We start from the raw sequence: 20908 nt of genomic DNA, 5'->3' as shown, positions 1-20908 counted from the left end.
GGTACACTTAACCCAGCCAACTATCAACACTCATTCAAACAGAATTCGCCGTGGAGATCAAGATTCTCTGGATAAGCTTCATGCTATTTGTGGACAACACTGTCCCATACTGATGGCCATTGTAAAGCCAACTAATGAAGAAGTTAGAGGATGTGCTTATAGAAAAGCCTCTGATATTGAGAATCAGTTGGGCCTATATTTTATAATGAATACTCTAAGTCTGAGGTGGCAAGGCAAAGATGTACATAAATTTGACAACAAACATATGGACTTGAAGAACAGCAGTATTAATACTATCACAAATAATATTTTAAATAGATTTTATGCTGAGAATACTTTGGAATTCATGAATGAAAATAATTTTGGGTTACTCATGACAGCAGCCCTAAAAGAAAGCAAAGGTTTAAAGAAATTATATGTCAGAGAAAATATGGATGTAGATGCAGAGGAGCTCAATAATCATGAGAACCATGCAACTAAAGACATATTCAGGGTAATAACAATGGATCAGTTTCATAATGTGTCGGTGTGCCAGAACACAAGAAGCAATGTAAATCATATGGCTGGAGTGGAACCAGCTCTATCATTTGCAGATGTAGCCGATGGTTGTGAAAGTGAAACTTTTTATTATTATGAGACATTCTTAAATAACAGTAACCAGAATGCAACTGTAAATTTGGAAGATGCAAATGGTGTTACAGAAGAAATTCACTCTTATGTATCGGAAAAGGAACTCTTAACAATTATTGTAATTCTATGGAACTTCATATACATACAGAGGAATATATTTTAAAACCATTGTAATGAGTGCAGAATATCCCCAGAAGCATATACTTTCAGGAATACAAATGCTCAGTCACTGTATCGCTTACTAACTGTACTTCAAAAAACAAACAATTCTTTCATCATGATTTTTTCTGTTACTTTGTTTATTTTATTATTGTATTTTGCTTACCAAATGCTGAATAACATTATAACCTTTTAAATGCAAAAGAGTTGGTCAATATGAGTGAAATAAAAGATACATCACAGCTGGTTCACAAAGCAATCTTACTGCAAGAGAAGGCGAATCTAAGCCTGTAGAATGATGTAGCTATCTATGTGGATGTGGAATGGAAACTTGAAATTGTGAAGCGACATAGAAAATGCTGACAGTTAAAAAAAATAGATGGTAATTGTGATGAGCTGTATATAGCTAATTAAAGTAATACATTTATGGCATTAAAAAATGGAGGGGGAAAGAATATAAAAGAGAAATTATATAGGCAGAAATCCATCCTATGGAATGTGTTTCCATAGAATTTAGGAATTACTTATGGTTCTGTCCTCTATTATCTGTTGAAAACCAGATAGTAGGGTTTAACTGGTTACAAAAAGCCTCTAATAGAAGTTAGTTTATGTAATTTCTTGGGGGTGGTGGGATCCTGTCTTTAAACATCCTCAAGATATTTGGAACTTCATAATTTCCACAACCACCAGTTTTTCAAACATGAGCTATGTATCTCCTATGGTCCTTGTTCCAGACTGGGTGAAGATGTATCCACTGGTATTTATTAATTTGTTTCAATATTTCAATTTGTTTCAATATATTAATTTATTTCAATGCTTTTCTCCCCCCCCCTTCAATGGGGACCCAAGGCAACCTACAAAACACGAGAATACCATTTAAATAGTCTAACAGGAACACACACACACACCCAATAACATAGTATACCATATCTTGGGCTAGTTCTGAATCTGCTGGCCTGGCTTATGTAGGGTCTCAGGCTCAGAGCCTCTTGCTCTTGCTCTTCAGCTTGCACTAAAGGCCTGAGCATCTGGTCCTGCTCAGGCTAAATACCTGCAAGAAAAGGAGGAAAACAAGTTCAGCCCAGATCTCATTCACCTACCATAAAGATGTTCCTCACCTTCTTCACCTGTAAGAAATGCCTCTGGCCACACCCAGGCTAAATATCTGCTCAATATTTAGAAATGGAAGTAGTGACAATTTAGAATTATTTAGAAATATAAACTTGGCAAAGAAAATTCTGATTTGTCCAATGACATATTTTGGAGAGCTGTGTTCATTATATACATTTTATTTTACTACATAGTTTGGACATTTATTTTTGTAAGATAAAAAACCGAAAAAATAAAATGTATATTGAAAGAGGCAGCAGCAAATTTTACTTATAGTCAAGATTCCTATACACAAATATAGTTTTCCTACCCTATAGTTTTCCTACCCAGAATGTCCTCAGTACTACTTCAGTATATAGCCCAAGACCAGTCAGCCTCAAGTTACCAAAGCAATGCTAGAATGCTGGTGGAGTCCATAGATGGAAACACTGTAAACACTCCTTTTATATCTCATGCAATTCTACTTAAGAAGTTCTTGATAAGATATTTCTGGTATGATAGACAGACATCACTAGTAAAATAGAATCTGGTCCATATTTTCTGAACGTCCAACGGCAGCTATGTTTTCCTGTAAATACCTGGCAGTTGCATTGTTTCAAAACAATGTTTAATATTTATCATTATATGTATCTTTGTAATATAAAAGAAATTTGATGTGAAAATTAAACAAACTTAAATAAACAAACTTAAATATCCACTGAATTACTGGATAATAAAATGGACAAAAACAGAAGATCTTTAACTGTGTCCTGTGTTAGCTTAATGAAGAAGAACATCATGATATCATGCCACAATACAGAGAGAATCCCATTTATCAGCACGGATCACTGAAACCGAGAATTTTCAGAAAAATTACTGTAGCACCAAGTGTCGTCGACATGATCCCATTTATCCTCACAGCAATTCTAGAAGTAGCTTATTAAGATTCCCAGTTTTTGACAAAGAAGTGAATCTGGGAAAGCATAACTTGTCCAATAGGCCACCCAGACAGTTCAGGTCTGAGCATGCATTTGGCTCTGCATCTTCCTATTCCATGTCTGCTAGATGACACTAGATCTCAGATTAGAAACATTGGGAACAATCAATTATATTAATCTATTTGCTAGTTTGTAGCCTTTTTTGAAATATCCAATGCAGTGATCTTTGGATAAGAAGGGGTGCCAAAACAAGTACACAGTTATTTTCACACCTGGAACCATATTGTTTCCAATAATTACAATGAATGGCTCAAAAACTGGCCATCATACCCATTTCCATTAAAGATGATGCTAGTATCCTTTGCGTGGCTGTGTTGATGTGGACACTGTGGATGGATGCGGACATGTGGGGTTCCAGCGGGGACTGCAAGGATACACCATAAGCATGATTTCAGATTAACTGTAAATTGAGAATATATAATTCACAGTAGAAGTCCACTGTAGCAACAACTGCAGCACACAGGGTAGCAACCATCATAATACTGGCGTGTGCCTGCTAAGAGAATTAACCAGCAGTTTTGGCAAGGGCCTGACAAGATATGTCCAGTTCAAGTAATCCTTGACCAGGGCTCTGCTAAGATAGCAGTTTATTAGTCTAAACATCATAATGATGTCCTCCTCCCTATGATCTTCCATTGCTCTGCATCTCCATTATATCACATTATTGATGAAGAGAAAAGATCAATTAGATGGGCATTGGAACTGCCTTGAGGAATGAAAACACAGTAGCTATGAATAAAACTTTTGACTGTGTGGATCACGAAAAGCTATGGCTGGTTTTAAAGGAAATGGGTGTGCCACTACATCTGATTGTTTTGATGCGCAACCTGTACTCTGGACAAGAGGCCACAGTTAGAACAGAATATGGAGAAACAGAATGGTTTCCAATTGGCAAAGGTGTCAGACAAGGATGTATTTTATCTCCCTATCTCTTCAATCTATATGCAGAACATATAATTAGGAAATCTGGATTAGATTTAGATGAAGGTAGAGTGAAAATTGGAGGGAGGAACATTAATAATTTGAAATATGCTGATGACACTACATTATTGGCAGAAAATAGTGAATATTTGAAACGACTACTGCTGAAAGTTAAAAGAGAAAGTGCCAAAGCAGGACTACAGCTGAACATCAAGAAAACAAAAGTAATGACTACAGGAGAATTACACAACTTTAAGGTTGACAATGAGGAAATTGAAATTGTTCAAGACTTTCTATTCCTTGGCTCCACCATCAACCAAAAGGGAGACTGCAGCCAAAAACTCAGAAGGAGATTGAGACTGGGAAGGGCAGCCATGAAGGAGCCAGAAAATATTTTGAAGTGTAAGGATGTGTCACTGGCCACCAAGACTAGATTAATTCATGCCATCGTATTCCCTATTACCATGTATGGGTGTGAAAGTTGGACAGTGAAGAAAGCTGATAGGAAGAAAATAGATTCCTTTGAAATGTGGTGTTGGAGGAGAGTGTTACGGATTCCGTGGACTGCCCAAAAAACAAATCAGTGGGTTATAGATCAAATCAAGCCTGAACTGACCCTAGAAGCTAAAATGACTAAACTGAGGCTATCGTATTTTGATCACGTCATGAGACGACAAGAGTCACTGGAAAAGACAGTCATGCTAGGAAAATAATTCACAGTGGGTAGCCGTGTTAGTCTGTCTGCAGTAGTAGAAAAGAGCAAGTGTCCAGTAGCACCTTAAAGACTAACAAAAATATTTTCTGGCAGGGTATGAGCTTTCATGAGCCACAGCTCACTTCTTCAGATATCTCATACCCTGCCAGAAAATATTTTTGTTAGTCTTTAAGGTGCTACTGGACTCTTGCTCTTTTCTACTAATGCTAGGAAAAGTTGAGGGCAGCAGGAAAAGAGGAAGACCCAACAAGAGATGGATTGACTCAATAAAGGAAGCCACTGCCTTCAGTTTTCAGGATCTGAGCAAGGCTGTCAAAGATAGGACATTTTGGAGGACTTTAATTCATAGGGTCGCCATGAGTCGGAAGCGACTTGATGGCACTTAACACACACACACATGAATAAAATGCAGGTGTAGAGTGACCCTGATAACATTTTCATCAAGATGAGATTATTCATTTCCCTGTCATAAGTGCACAGTCTTCCATTGTTCATTGGAACAAGATAGAAGGAATAAATAAACCCATTGTTATTTTTCTCTTAACCTATGATTCTTAAAGTCAGTTTCCTTCACTTTTATTACATGGATGTCACTAAATTGGAATAAACTGATGAGCATAGTAATTAGGACCAGCGAAGAGAATGATTTAATAAAAGCAGAGCTGAACAAGTCTTATTATTAGTGCTAAATTATTAATATTATAGCTTTATACTCATTACTGAGGCACAAGTATAGTGGCTGAAGGAGAAAAGAAAACATAACATGGGTTCTTATCAAGAGTTCCTGTTCATCTCATGAATAATTCATGTGACTATAACAAGAAAATCACTGTAGAAAACCTGTCCTAAAATTGAACCTGATAGAAGACAGTCGCCTAATCTGGATAAAACAATTGTAAAAGACTTCTGTGTTAAGAAGCTATGGCTGCCAGCTAGGCTGTAACTTTGGTCCAGTTAAAAGTGCAATCCTATACATGTTTACACAAAAGTTAGTTCCACTTTATTCAACGGCCCTTACTGTCACGTCAGAGAAGATTGCAGCCATCTTCAAATCAGGCCGCAAAAGGTAAACAATAAAACATACAGGCAATATTCATTTGGAAAAAGAGCCTGGTGGCACAAAGGAATGACAAATGAGAAGAGTGATTACAGGTGATTGAAGTTCAAGGAGGCATGAAGGTGAGCAAACACTGAAGATGAGGCAAGGATGTGCATAGCACCTTCAGGAATCCAGGTAAAAGGACATTAAGTGAGATAAGCAAAAGAAGCCATTAACTCTCAGAGATGGTCAACAAGTGAGGCATTTCTGGGTAATGAACCCAGCATATTCCTGCTGTACACCACATTGGTTAGGCTGTGCTTGGAACACTGTGCGCAGTTCTGATGGCGTCACTTCAAAAAGGATGAGAACAGAATGGAGTAGGTGCAAAGGAAAGTGACCAGGATGATCAGGGGCCTGTGAGGAAAGGCTGAGAGATTTGGGTGTGTTTAGTCTGGAAAAGAGGAGGTTGAGGGGGGAGATGATTGCTCTAGAATCATAGAGTTGGAAGGGGCCATACAGGCTATCTAGTCCAACCACCTGCTCAATGCAGGATCAGCCTAGAGCATCCCTGACAAGTCTTTGTCCAGCCACTGCTTGAAGACTGCCAGAGAGGGGGGGCCTCACCACCTGTCATCTGGCAGCCAATTCCACCGCTGAACAACTCCTACTATAAACAAAATTCCTAATATCCTGTGGCGGACCTACATTTTTGGGACTCTGAGGCTTGAACTGTTATTGGGGCCCCTTCACAACCAGCAACAATAGGGCAACATCCTTGCTACCCTTGCAAGGACCTTGAGGCCCAAATGGTGGAGAACAGGGTGGTGCTGAAGGCCTCCAAAGGTTGTAATCCGACCCTGGGTTTACAGTATTCCTGCCCCCTCCCCCTGGCATCATAGCCATTAGCAAGCACTACTAGGTACACTTTCTTGGGAGTATGTCCCATTATATGGACAGGGGCACACTGCTTGTATAGCTGCCTTGTGTTGCCCTCATACACACATGCTGCTAGCCTCAGTTGTAGCAGCTGGCAAGGCTGAGGTGGCACCCAAAGTATGTGCAAGGAGGAGGGGGGCATACTCCTAGACCAAGCCTGCTGGATCTCTGCCCCTACTCATCTGTCAGTGAGTAGTTGTTACCTCAGTACATATCTCCAGAGATGCAGTACTTGTAAGGGTTCTGAAATGAGACATGTTAGTCACCTGGCAAGGAAATTTGTTTTCCCCCTTGGGTGCACATGCTAAGTGTGCCCTCTGTGGTGCCAAATAACCTCTCTATAGTGCCCTCTCTATGAATATCCCACCACTGTTGTGACAATGGTGAAATCCTGTGAGCTCTAAGTGTTAGGGTTACTAACCTCCAGGTACTGGCTGGAGATCTCCTGCTATTACAACTGATCTCCAGCCAATAGAGATCTGTTCACCTGGAGAAAATGGCCGCTTCGGCCATTGGACTCTGTGGCATTTAAGCCCCTCCCCTCCCCAAGCCCACCCTCCTCAGGCTCCGCCCAAAAAACCTCCCGCCGCTGGCAAAGAGGGACCTGGCAACCCTACTAAGTGTGCATGTACAAGAACTCAGAGACAGGCTCCTGTGCTGCAAGGCCTATTATCTGAGCTACAAGGCAACCTGTCTCAGGTTTATGTAGTGCAAAAGGGAGGGCTATGATTGTGGGTGGGAGTTTGTCCACAGCTGGGGAGAGGTCTAATTGCATCCGGGGCTATATTGGGGCTTTCGGGTGGGACCTGACCTGTGTGTATGTATGTGTGTGGGGGATTTTACCTTTTCCATTGTATGGGTGCCTATGGATATGCTGCAATTTTTGCTGGTGCAACTTTATGCTGGTTCTGGGGGACATTTCCAGGCTGGGGAAGCTTACAAAGTTGACTACCTCCTGCCACATCCCTGTGCCCACCCCTTTCCTCACTGGCACCCCTTTCCTCACTGCCAGAGATGCTCTGGAGGGGGGTCTGTGACATTGTGGCGAGGCACTGTGCCAGCATATTACTGAGTAGGGTTGCCAACTGCCAGGTAGTAGCAGGAGATCTCCTGCTAATACAACTGATCTCCAGCCGATAGCTATCAGTTCACCTGGAGAAAAATGGCAGCTTTGGCAATTGGCCTCTATGGCATTGAAGTCCCTCCCCTCCCCAAACCATGCCCTCATCAGGCTCTGCCCCAAAAATCTCCCATCGGTGACAAAGAGGGACCGTGCAACCCTATTACTGAGAAAGACTGGTATATCTCAGAGGCAGGCTGGTGCAGTGGCCAGTCGGGTCCCTTAGTGCTTTGCTCCCCCCCTTAATTGCTCTGTTAGTTAAAAACCATTTTCACACCATGCTCAAAGTCCAATAAACCTGACACCAGATAAGTTCTTTAGGAAACATACTTCATGACATGGGCAGCAGCAGTGAAATTATTTTTTGTGCCTGGAGAGGGGACCAGGCCGTTAGGGGAGGACAACACAGACACACCATTCTGGGAGGAATCAGTCCACAACTTAATTGATTATAGTTTCCTCAGGTCTTGGCACAGCATAGGCTGGGCCCAGTGGGTACAGACAACAGTCCAACTGCTCTCAGCAGATTCCCCAACCCACCTGTTGGGGTAACTGACGGTAGAGGGCTTGTGTTAGCGCTGGAAGCAGCCCTGGCCTTCCTCACCATCACCATCCTCATGGGGGCATGGTCAGCCTCAAGGTTGGCTGTCCTGCACCCCACTCCCCATAGCCCCTTAAGGGGACTCCCCTTTGGTCATGCAGGGAGCCCACCCTGCATAACCTGCACTATGTTCCCCAGCCAGTACCTCAATACCAGCAGCCAATTGCAACAGTTATACTCTTTATAGTACAACCCAGGACTTGCCATTGTGAAGAATGCAAGAATCCAGGAAGTTGTTCTGGCTTAGGAGCTAGTTGATTGACAGCTAAGGAATTCTGAGAGTGGCCAATGAAATGGTAACATTCAGAACTCAGGGAGAGAGAAGGAGGATGAGTTCAGCACTGACAGAGCTCTAAGCAACTAGTGAGAGCTGTGGGCTGTCTGAGGAGGAAAGGAACACTATTTAAGTTGTTTGACCAAGACAGGGACAGCAACTGGTTGTATAGAGTTGCATCTTGGCAATGAAATCATGAGATGTCTCTGAGGGAAAGAGTTCTCAAAAGCAGGGAAAGGGAAGTCAACTCAGGTGAATTAAGGGATCTCTAAAAGGGCCCCGTGGCGCAGAGCGGTAAGCTGCAGTACTGCAGTCCAAGCTCTGCTCACGACCTGAGTTCAATCCCGACGGAAGTTGGTTTCAGGTAGCCGGCTCAAGGTTGACTCAGCCTTCCCTCCTTCCGAAGTCGGTCAAAAGAGGACCCAGCTTGCTGGGGGTAAAGGGAAGATGACTGGGGAAGGCACTGGCAAACCACTCTGTAAAACAAAGTCTTCCTAGGAAATATCGGGATGTGACATCACCCCATGGGTCAGGAATGACCCTGTGCTTGCACAGGGGACCTTTACCTTACCTTTAAAGGATTGAGGAGAATTATTCTCTAGTGTCCAGAGTGAACCCAGTCCAGTTTAAGACTTAAACTGGTGAAGTGATTTGTGTAGTCCTTACTCCAGAAAGCTGAAGCAACCTTGTGTTTTAAGTAAACTCAAGTGAAATCTGAACAAGTAACTGATAAACTAAAGCAAGCCTCTTAGTGAAAACAAGTATCCAGCATTTTGAAGTATTACCATCTGAAAACAATCAACCCTGTCTTGTACATATATTTAAGTGTGAAGTTTATGACCAACCTATTACTGTTCTGAAACCAAGTTTTCCTGTTTAAATCCTTTATTTGTGCACTTATCTGTATGATTGTGTGTGTGCACACTTGTGCACATGCTAGCTGCTTGAGACCAATTCATGGAAGCGCAACACTCTCATGGGGCTAGAGATACACCATGAAGGACACCATGAAGGAAACCATGAAGGACACCAATGCATTTTCGCCCCATGATGTCTGTTAATCAGAAGTTTTATGTTTATTTTTCTGCAGCTGTTAAATGGAAGGTAACAGTTTTTACCAGTGACCAACCATCTGCAGGTACTAGCTCACAGGTTTACATTACATTGTATGGGGACCAAAGTAATTCAGGAGCTATCTTTCTATATGGAGAGGAGAAAAACATGTTTGAAAGAGGCAACAAAGATACCTTCATTGTAAGTAATGAATATTAACAATATTTTTTCACAGCAGTATGTCATGATGTAAAATGAGGATCAGATAATATTTTTTGTTAAGCAACCTTTCCCATTTGTTTAATGTATATTACAATAATTCTGTAGATGGACAGATTTTTTACACATTGATAGAATTTTTAAAGGGTTTTGGTAACTGTTCACTACATTGAGGGCTTTAACTGGATGGTAAGGAAACATAATGTTTTAAGTGAATAAACGGTAAATAAATTAAATAGATTGGGGAATATCAAAAACAAAAGCAATGTACATTTTGCCATCAACCATGACTCCATTACTCCATGGCAGTAGATGCCAGCATCATGACTTTAACTCACACAATCATTTGTATAAAAATCATACTGCAGTCACCATATGACAATATGAATGTGTGAAATAGCTATTGGTAACCAGTAGAATGTAATCATTTATTATTATTTATTGAGGACATTTCTGTGCTCTTTTTCTCCCCTAAGGGACCCAAAGCAACTTACAGAAAATTCCCCAAATACCACATCCAATTTATACAACACCATTTCAATACAACAAAAGAAACAAACCAAAAAATACAAATCTGGGCTGGTCCTGGTCCACTAAGCTGCCTGACAGAATGTCACATCAAAAGCCCAAGTCTGACCTATGCTCAAGAGCTCATGCCTCTGGCCATACCCAGGTTAAATGACTTCAAGTGCAGAAGAAACAAACTCCACCCCAATGAAACTTAGTTGCTGCTAGCAAGCCTATGGGATCTTTCCCCATTTCCTTCCCTCTCCCCATTTATCACATTTATGCAATTCCCATCAATGAAGACATTTCTAAACTTGACAACGAGAGAGAGAGAGAGAGAGAGGGAGGGAGGGAGGGAGGGTGGGAGAAAACAAATTGCCCTCTTGTTTTCAGGATTTATTCACATAACTGTTTCAGCCTACATTGAGTTCCTTCCATTTGATCATCTTATTGGATGGGTTCATATAACTGCCACATGATTATTATGAATTCAGCCCAGATTAGCTTTGGCATTCCATCACAAATGTACTTTATTGTGGGTGGATGCAGTGGGAAGTAAAGTCACCAAAACTGATTGAACTCCATGGCTATCATAAACTGAAATGAATCAGCTAATTTGACCCTCAAGCCTGGGAGCAAGTTGGTTAAAGGGGAAAAAAGGCAGAATTAAGGTACCCAGAGGCAGAGGATATAAGAAACAAAAAACTGGGAGGAGTACAGAACCTCATGTATTCCCTTTATTGGTAGTTTTCTGCCTCCTTGATCCAATGATAATACAGAATAGGAGCGCTCTGAGGGAAGCTCAGCCGTTCACCCCTGGATGGAATTTCATGCAAAGAAACCTCAGGTTGAGATCTGTTTGGGAGCTATCGCTATATACATATAAATGTACAGTGGCTGTTAAATTAGACATGAAATTATTGCAGTCTGTAAATTAATAATTGCAAATCTTTCAGACAGTGTACATTTTCAGAAATCAGATGCCCAATGTATTGAGACCAAAGGTTCTGTTCATCATCACAGTCGCTTCCTTGCTGCTTGAATCGACTGCATGCTGTGCCAGTGGTTTGCATTGCTAAATTGCTAAATTGAACTTATTTATGCAGCAGTGTTGAACCCCAAAAAGTCACACTGATCTTCTCTGAAGTGTACACCAAGTACTATGATTTGCAGCCTTATAGCCAGGACTAGTTGTTCAGTACTCTCCAAATTAAATGTTCTGCAAAGATGAAAAAACATCCTGAACAAGAAAGCATTATAAGATTCTCATGTACCAGTCTGTAATAATTTGTTTGCAAGTAGCTAAATGAATGACTGTATATATTTTAACAGATTCAGACAGAAGATGTAGGAGATATCTACAAAGTACGTATAGGACACAACAACTCTGGAGAAAGCCCTGCCTGGCATTGCAAAGAGGTGAGCACAATACTTTTCTATGCTCCCTGCTTGGAAGGAGTGCTACTAGTTTTGGATTCCTTTGCATGATACTTCATTGTAAACTGATAGGCCATTTATTCATGGTCAATGTTGATGCTCACTCAAAGCTCTTTTTAAAAATGGGACTTAAAAATGCCTGTTCATGGTCCTGACGCAAAAGGAGAAATTCCACTCCCACCATTCACCTGCTCCTTTGTTCCTGTTAGCATAGTCATTAGCATGTGCATAGCTAACACGCCGCTGTTGTTTTGCATGATTCTTTGAGAAGGATTCTTCACGGCAAACACCAAAGGTTGCATTAAGTGGGCTCTTTAGTAATGCAAAGTAGGTATGCACCGGCTTCGCAGTCACTTCCGGAATGATGGTTCAGCATGTAAAATTCAAAAAAATATGCGGGGCAATTCAGCCTGGAACACACTGCTAATTACCATGAATAAATGGCCACAGTGTTTTTGCAATATATGAAGAAAAAGAAGTCACTTGCAGTGGGCACCAGATCTGCCATCCACAGTAGGTCCCAGATAGACAAACACTGAACCCCCAGATGCTGTAGCCAGCTCACAGTTCTCTTCCTGATTTATTCTTTGCCCCCAAATTCAACTACAATTTCTTCTCACATGCACACAGACATCCCTTCCCCTCCCATTAGCTGAGGTATGTGTCACCTCTTTCAGTGTTTCATGAGTGAACTCATAATCTAATGACAATGAAAGTTTAACACAAAATGTTCATCAGAAAACAGATTCTTAGTGGTTGAATTTTGGACAGTAAATGGAGAGACTTGTGTTTAAATCTCTATTTAATCATTTAATGGGGATATTTTAAAGAAGCAATGACACTACCTATCTTCTTATAAGACCTAGAAGTGAAGGGGGTGACTCGTACTTTCTTAATATGACTGATGAAGTCTTGAGTGCTTTGGGCAAATCACATGCTAAGTAACCATGTAGATCTGTTGATAGGATAGCATGGAATAACCCTATATATGCCACCATTAATTAATTCAAAAGGGTCTGATATAAAATAAATAATCTATTTTATATTGTGCTATACGTTAAAATGCTTAGGGCTGTTTAGCTTAGAAAAAAGACAAGTAGGAAAGACATGATAGAGGTCTATAAAATTATGCATGGTGTAGAGAGGACCCCTGTGACGCAGAGTGGTAAGCTGCAGTACTGCAGTCAAAAGCTCTGCTCACGACCTGAGTTCGATCCCGAGTACTGACCCCAATACTCTTGTGGGACGCACTGCTTACTTCTCTCTGCTGTGAGAACTGTCCTTCATTCCTACTCTTTGCTTCCTGTCATTTAAACAATTTTTAATCCATAGGCGAACCTGTCCTCTTATCCCATGACTGCTAAATTTACTCAGGAGTCTTTGGTGACATACTTTGTCAAAAGCCTTTGTCAAGTCCAAGTCTACTGAGTCACCATCTTAACTATGGTTTCTTATTATACACAAAAGCATACATTGTTCTCTGTTAGAGCCTTTAGATCTAAAGAGAGAAAGAAATTAAGCTAGCATTTGTCAAACTAAACCAGAATTTGAGTGATTCTCCGTGAGCTGAATCCTAATTTCACAAAGTAAACAAAGATAAAATAAGCCACCGTTTTGTGTTATGTCTGAACTGATTGAAATGCAGCTTCCTGCAAGCAGAGCAAATCCTTATGACAGTTTTGATTATTATTATTATTTTTACTTGAAACTATGTGGACATGAAATTTGGTATCCCAAGACAGAGGCTGTATGCCTTTAATATCTCAAGATGTACATCTAGTCAACAGGTAACAACCTTTCTAGAATCCTAGTAATGAAAAATATGTAGCGTTGCAAATAGCTACAAAGCTGTAATAGAGCAACTACTGAAATGCAGCAAGGTACAATAAACTGCATCTATTAAATTTCAGCTTGTTACACAGACGTTGAACCCTTTGTAGTGGACAGAGATAGCAATCCTGTTAGCTGCTATTCTACATTATAATTGCCTTGTATAATTATTGGTCAAAGTAACCCTCTCACCTTGGCATGTTGCATTATTGGACTGTGCAGAAGGACATCAGGAAGTTCTACTGTGACTGAATTGCTATGATAGTTGAGACTAAAATTATAGCTGGCGTGAATGTCAATTTTTTAAAAATAGATCCCTCTTTCAGCAATATCCTTTGGTGTTGCATTGCTACCTTGATTTAGACAGCTCAAAAATTTGTTGCTAGGGAATCTGTTCCAATTGTACTGATTATAGTATATCATAGTTATCTAGACTCCATTGCTTGTATCCCAGTTGCTGCTGCAGAATCTCATGGCAGAGGAACAGTTTGATTTCCTGGTTCATAGATGGCTGGCACAAGACCAGGATGATGGAGAAATCTGTCGAGAGCTTCCAGTTTTACAACAGGGTCGGCCCCTTCTTCCAGGTAGTAAATATAAAATCAGTGTACATATTTTATATTGACAAAGAAATTACAAAGAGCTAGTTTGGACACTGAATATAAGATCAGTTGTGCTCAGTAAGACCAGTGGTCCGCCTAGGTGCAAGGCACCCAAAACCTCTCCCACCATTGCCCATCAGCACGGGCATTAAAAGCATCACGACATCAGACTATTCAGTTATTGTGGCTCAAACAACAATGAACCTATCCATGAATTTGTCCAAATCCCCTCCTAAAGCCAATTTGTAGCCATCACCACATCCCACAACAGTGAGTTCCACAAACTAATATCTTGAAGAGGTGTTTCATTTTGTCTGGCCTGAATCTAGTACTGTCCATCAACTTCCCTGAGTGCCCACAAATTCTTGAAGTATGTTTATAGGAGGAGGTTTGAATTTGCAAGGGAGTGGTAGTTGCAGGCTCCTAGTGAGCATGCCACAGACCCCTGTAACAGAAATGTGTAACAGGAAAAAGTGTGTGTGTGTTTGTCTACACACACACACTTTCCTATTACACATATCTGTTACAGGGGTCTGTGGCACACAGACAGACAGACAGATAGATATTATACATGAAGCTGTTTTATACAGAGTCAGACCATCTAGCTCAGTGGTCTTTTATGCATGGTTAGCATGTCTCTGGTTCATCCCTCTCTTGTCTCACACTTTATATCCCGAGATCAGAAAACCTTATGCCTGGGGTGGCTTGTTGTGAAGAAAGTCCCCAGAGTCTCAGGAGCACCACATAATGACAAGCAGAAATCAGGAAGCGTTTGAGCCCCCGCCCCTTGAAAACACTGCTTTGTGCTTACTGTGATAAAAACATCTCCCCCTACCCTCCCCCTCTGCGAGGGGACATTTCACAACCAATTTCGCAAAATGGAGTATTGCAGAATCACCAGCCAAAATCCATAAGTGTCTGAGTCTGTGCTCTACTCAGAAAACAAAAAGGGGGGAGGGAGATTCTCCATTCTTCTTTGTGTCTGTGAACACTTCACTGTTGAAACTGAGGAGAAAAGATGCTATTGGGGGGGGGGAGTTCTCCATTTGTCCCTGTGTCTATGAACACTTCCTGAAACTGTCTAGGAAAGGCGCCTCCTTCTCTGGGCACTCTTCCCTTTTCTTTTCTTTTCTGCTGCTCTGATGGTATATCGATAGATAGTACAGCGATAGACACGCAGAGGGCGCCCAGAGAAGGAGGCGGAAGAATATCCACATGACTGCCTTAGCCTCCGGTATGGCTTTTCAGGGCATTGCAGAGGGGATGGCTGAAGGCTGGCAGGCTGGGGGAGGAGTTGGAGAATGAGGCTGTATCGGGGCGTGGGAAGATCAACTCACGGCTTGACTATGCACTTTCCGGTGACCAAGATAAGCTCAGAACAAAACTTAAAAGCGTAATAAAACAGGGATTGGAAAACCCAGGGAAGTCATGGAATGGAAGCCAGCTGAGCCCCCAGGGAGGCAAACACCATGCATAACCCCAACGGAGAACCATGACAATCGTGGGATAATCGTGAGTCAAACCAACCATGCATAAATGACCAATATTTTTGTACTCTGACTCCAGAGTCTGAAGCAGAGAAAGATCTTTCCCATCACCCACTGTGTGACTCATCTTTAAACAGAGATGTGACGGTTTCCCAGCCCAGGTCCTACTCCAGCATTCAAACAACTATACCATACAGTCTCTATACAATAGTGGTTAGCTTAGAGCAGGGGTCGGCAAACTCATTAGTCAAAAGAGCCAAATATCAACAGTACAACGATTGAGATTTCTTTTGAGAGCCAAATTTCTTAAACTTAAACTATATACGTAGGTACACTGTTTATTAACTTAATAAACTTTAATTAAAGTTTTAAGTCTTAATTAAACTATAGGTACACTGAATAAAACTTGATATCATACTTAATAGTGATCTTATTATTGATAAAAATTAAATTCTAAGTCCCTGCCATTTCCCCCTCCCCGTCCGGAGTCCTCGTCTTGAGGCCTGGTCTACAGCCATAAAAGCCTATTGGTAGACCTGGCCTCCGGCTGAGTCCCATTGGGAGGCCAGGTCTACCCATTGGCTTTCTTGGCAGTAGACCTGGCCTCCGGAGGCCCATAGAAGCCAATGGGTAGACCTGGCCTCTGAAGGGGGACTTTTTCCCCCTCCTTGGAGTCCAGGTCTACTGCCAAGAAAGCCAGTGGGTAGACATGGCCTCCCAATGGGACTCTGCTGGAGGCCAGGTCTACCAAAGGAAGCCTGCCCTGCCCAACAGCTGATAGGTGGGGGGGCCAGGAACTGCCGAGCCGCCCGCCCAGCAATCGCGCTGCTAGAGGGGAGGGAGGCTTTAGCCTCCCAACCATTGAGGGCAAGGGAAAGGGGGACCCGGCCATTCTTCATGGGGGGGGGGGGGAGAAAGCGCGCCAGCTCGCCCACTCTCTCTCTCAGGCGCACCAGCTCCGCATCCCGGCTGCCAGCGCGAGCAGGTGCAAGAGCAGGGGCTCCGAACCAAGTTCGGAGAGCCGCACTCAACGGGCCAAAGAGCCGCATGCGGCTCTGGAGCCACAGTTTTGAGACCCCTGGCTTAGAGGAAGGCTCCATCAATAAAAATTACGTTTGTAAGAGGCTGTCTTCCTTTATTGTCAGTGGCAATGTATAAGGTAAAGGCGGTAACAGGTGACCTGTGGAATGCTGGGACAGAAGTTGATGTCTACATCTCTGTCTATGGAGAAAACGGTGACACAGGATCCCGACAGCTACATAGGTCAAAGAAACCAAGGAAATTTTTGAAAGGACAAGTGAGTGAATAAAAGCAGTGTGTCTGCTTGTACTATTTCCTTCCATTATTGTGAATATCTCTACAGCTGTTTTAATAAGTTCATAATAGTTTATTGCTCTATGTCTTCCTATCTAAATAAATTAAAAGTTCATGAGGTCAAAGCTACCTATTTCTCTAACACAGAGTCTGGATTATCTGCTTCTTTATTATATGTGTCATGGACCAAATAGGCTGACATTTTACAGAGAGGTTCAAAATTTTTTTAACATTAACTCTTTCATACCTGCGTTTCAAGTTTTTAGCACATCTCTGTCTCATCAGATTTCCCTTTCATTGCTTGTTTGCAGGCTGATATCTTCTCACTTGAAGCTGTACATCTTGGAAAGTTACATAAGATCATTATAGGACATAATGGACTAGGCTCAGGTCAGAAATCTCAATATTCTTAGCAGATTCAGGCTACATAACCTGTAATGCAGAAGTGGTTGGTCATTTGCAAGAGCAGGAGTGAAAGAGTGACAGGTGCCATAAAATTAAACTGATGCAGTGCTTTGTCATTCAATTAAAAACTATAGCTTTATCTGCACGGGCTGTTGGGCTGTTTCTCCATGTGCACTTACCATTCTGAAGAAATTTAAGGCATTTTTTTGCTAATAAAATGTACAGGTAGTTAATGGGTTAGATCCAACCAGTTTTTCCACTGATTAAAAAGGAAGATGGGGGTCCCTTTTGACCATCTAAGAAGTAATAATGAGTATCATGGGACCTGCATGGACAAAAGCTAGTTGGGATGGAGTTTACACATTCATGCCTATCACTTAAATGGCAGCTGAATGTGTGAACACAGGCTAAATGAAACGTTTTGGATTTAAGGTGATCCAGGCGATAAGCAAGGTCTAGCTCTTTGATTCACATGCACTATCAGATGATACAAATTAAGCACGTCTAGGTTTGTTCCAATCCTTAGTAATGGTTTAATTAAGCATGCAACAGCTGCACTATTTGGAACGTAATCTTTATAATTTTTTCCTAGGAAATGGTTGGTTTCTGGAGAAAATTGTAGTCAATGATCCCATCACAAATGCAGATTATAACTTTTTGTGCCACAGGTTTGTAGAGTTTATTATTTTGAGGGCCTATCATTACCAACTGTCAGTGTTAATATTTTATTGGTGTTTATCCTTCTAAGTGATGATCACTCTCACCTGATCACCCAACAATAATTAATTATAAAAGTTTCATGATGGCTGCCTATTATTCTTTGCCCAGTTTCCACTTTCATTGCTTTTTATAATAGCACAAGTCAGGGACCCACAAGGAACTTGAAGGAACTCTCTTTCTCCATCCTCTACCCCATTACTAATTCCTGCTCTTTTCTCCCTGCCAAACTGCCACCAGCTCCTTCTCTCCCCACCTGCAGCCTCACTGCTGGAGAGGAAGCGATGGAAAGGCTGGTGACAGTTTCTCCTTCTTCCCTCCACCTACAGCACTGCCTCCAAAGAGGCAGAGATGTTGAGTCTGGTGGCAGTGACAACACCACCAGTTCCTCCTCCTCTTCTCCCAACTTGCAGTGCCCTACTGTAGAGGCAGAGAGGACAGATACTGAAGGCTGTGGTTCCTCCAGCACCATCAACTCACAGATTTAAGTATCTGCAGATGAAGCCAGGTTGAGAATTAGCTATATTGATGGTTCAAGTTCCCTTAACAGTAAATTCTTATTTGTGTATATTTTAAGAGAGAAGTAAATGAAAATTTTTTCTTTTCGTTAATGTTTTCTTTTTCTGATCGCTAGAGAAGATCTTTATCTAATCTAGCTATCATTTTCAACATAGGTACTCTAAAACAGGGCAAAAAATATAGTAACCTAGGGCTGCCTAGGATTATTCTTTTAACTAAAAAAGAATTTACTTTATTAGGAGTATATTGCCATGATTGCATTCTAATTACATAATACCTTTCCCAAAGGTGGCTGGATCAAGGCGAAGATGATGGTAACATTTTCAGAGAATTACATGTCATTGATGACAACACCTTTGCTGGGAGTAAGTACAAACTGATGCAGACAAGTCGTGACAGTATATGGTAGGTGGGACCCACATCCTTGACAATATAGATGGGTAGTTGACCTGAAAAGCATGTTCTAAGTGCTCAGACCTGGATTCTATAATATCAGTTATACTCTTTGCTATCAAAGGAACTTTTCTTGACATTCAAGGGTTAGCAAAGATGAGCCCATGGGGCCCAATCCAGAAAAAAAGCTAGATCATGTTCAAAGTTCAGTGAAATTATGTAGGATTTATATACAAAATCCAATTGATTTTAATAGAATGCTTCAGTTTCTGAGATCACACCTATAAATGTTTTTATGTTTGCAGGGCAAGAACTAGAAATCAAAAGGAAAGAAATGGTAAAGACCTACTCTTCTAAAACCTTCAAACAAATAAATTACATTACCTATATCAATCACGCCTTCAATACATTTAAAAAATGCTTCCAATGTATGGACTGGGTATATGTGTGTGGGGTGGGGGTGGGGGTCACAAATGTATAAATTCCCAGATTTAACCCCTGACATCTCTCAAATGATGTCACATAGCAGTACTGGGAAAGTCCCCTGCTTCGGGCCTTGGTGTCACTGCACTAAGCTAGAAGGATCAATGGACTAACATAGTATAAGGCAGCTTCCTGTGATGTTGTTCCTGTCATGATGGGTTGTCTGTTTTGTTTTACTACCACTGTATTTAATCAGTGGGAAGCAGAAAAGTGGAAATATCAGAAAGGGAACACCCTTCAGTTTCACAACAAGGTCACCCATGGCTTTATACGCCTCAGACCAGATGGAACAGTAGATGCCCTTGGAGACAAGAAGGACAAATATGGTAACTTTTTGTTTATTCTTTGTGGGTGAAGGATTGCTTTATAAACTCCTTTTTATAGTTATGTGCTACAAATTGTTTATATTTTGTCAAAGCCTCATCGATTTTAAGGTATAAAAAATCCTACATTATATCTGTCTAGTGCAAAATGTTGCATAACAGCGTAGAGTCATATGGACATTTCTATACCAGCATAGTTTAGTGTCTGAAATTATATATGCCAGGACACTACACTGCCTAAAAATTATTTCTCTTAACTCACAAGCTTTTTCCTGTGATTCTACATCTGTGTGGGGGAGGCTGGCTAAAGTTACTCAATGATGATAGAATGGCATATAATTTTTTGTTCCCCTTCCCCCTATCCCAGCGCTAAGAATTGGTAACAGCTTCTGGGACTAAGTTAGGAGAGCCAGCGTGGTGTTGTGATTAAGAGCAGTGGATTCTAATCTGGAGAATCGGGTTTGATTCTCCACTTCTTTACATGAAGCCAGCTGGGTGATCTTGGTCTAGTCACAGTTCTCTCTGAACTCTCTTAGCCCCACCTATCTCACAGGGTGTCTGTTGTAGGGAGGAGAAGGGGAATGTAAGTCAGTTTGATTCTCCTTAAAATGTATGCTTTATTTACAATTTTGTTTAAGATAATTGGGTAAAGCTAGAACCAATACAATGAAGAAAATAATCATTATTTTTCTGAATTCTGTAGGTCTTTTTGATTTGACTCTGAAGAAGGGAAATATATGTGTGTTTAAAAGTCATCCGATGCCGCAGCTAGCCCTTGCTCTTGTCCATGGCTCTGTTACTGGAATGGTATGAAATCACCTGACTATGCCTCTTATCTTACAAGTGGTTAAAGTGGTATCACATGTATAATGTGTACTAAAACAATCTTTGCAGAAATGGATTAATTGCCTTTCCATTTTTCAAACTGTTTTTGATTACAGCCTTGAAATAATATGTTTCTGTCAGGTGGGAATATTGCAAGATAAAAGAGGATACACTGTACTTTCACCTTTTAACTGACTGTTCTCAGAAACATCTTGAGAAAAGCCTCCAGTATTTGTCCCATGAACTTACAGTGATATTACGCAATTGATAAATGTACATTTCTTCCTTATTTAATTTAGAATGTATCAT

General features: G+C 41.1%; 1 protein-coding gene across 1 annotated transcript in view; it reads left to right on the top strand.

Moving 5' to 3' along the window:
• Positions 1-20908, top strand: part of RP1 (RP1 axonemal microtubule associated) — a 219783-nt gene that overhangs the window by 12118 nt on the left and 186757 nt on the right. The window contains exons 3-12 of the mRNA XM_056854917.1: positions 9576-9739; positions 11597-11683; positions 13986-14118; positions 16766-16917; positions 17246-17324; positions 17932-18007; positions 18864-18940; positions 19274-19305; positions 19648-19777; positions 20478-20581. Coding sequence (XP_056710895.1) covers positions 9576-9739; positions 11597-11683; positions 13986-14118; positions 16766-16917; positions 17246-17324; positions 17932-18007; positions 18864-18940; positions 19274-19305; positions 19648-19777; positions 20478-20581 — 1034 coding nt within the window. The remainder of the gene's footprint in view (positions 1-9575; positions 9740-11596; positions 11684-13985; positions 14119-16765; positions 16918-17245; positions 17325-17931; positions 18008-18863; positions 18941-19273; positions 19306-19647; positions 19778-20477; positions 20582-20908) is intronic.

Source organism: Euleptes europaea, chromosome 8 (genome assembly GCF_029931775.1).
Source record: "Euleptes europaea isolate rEulEur1 chromosome 8, rEulEur1.hap1, whole genome shotgun sequence".
Classification (NCBI taxonomy): domain Eukaryota; kingdom Metazoa; phylum Chordata; class Lepidosauria; order Squamata; family Sphaerodactylidae; genus Euleptes; species Euleptes europaea.
The sequence above is the reverse complement of the archived record's forward strand: the minus strand, read 5'-3'. Positions and strand labels throughout refer to the sequence as shown.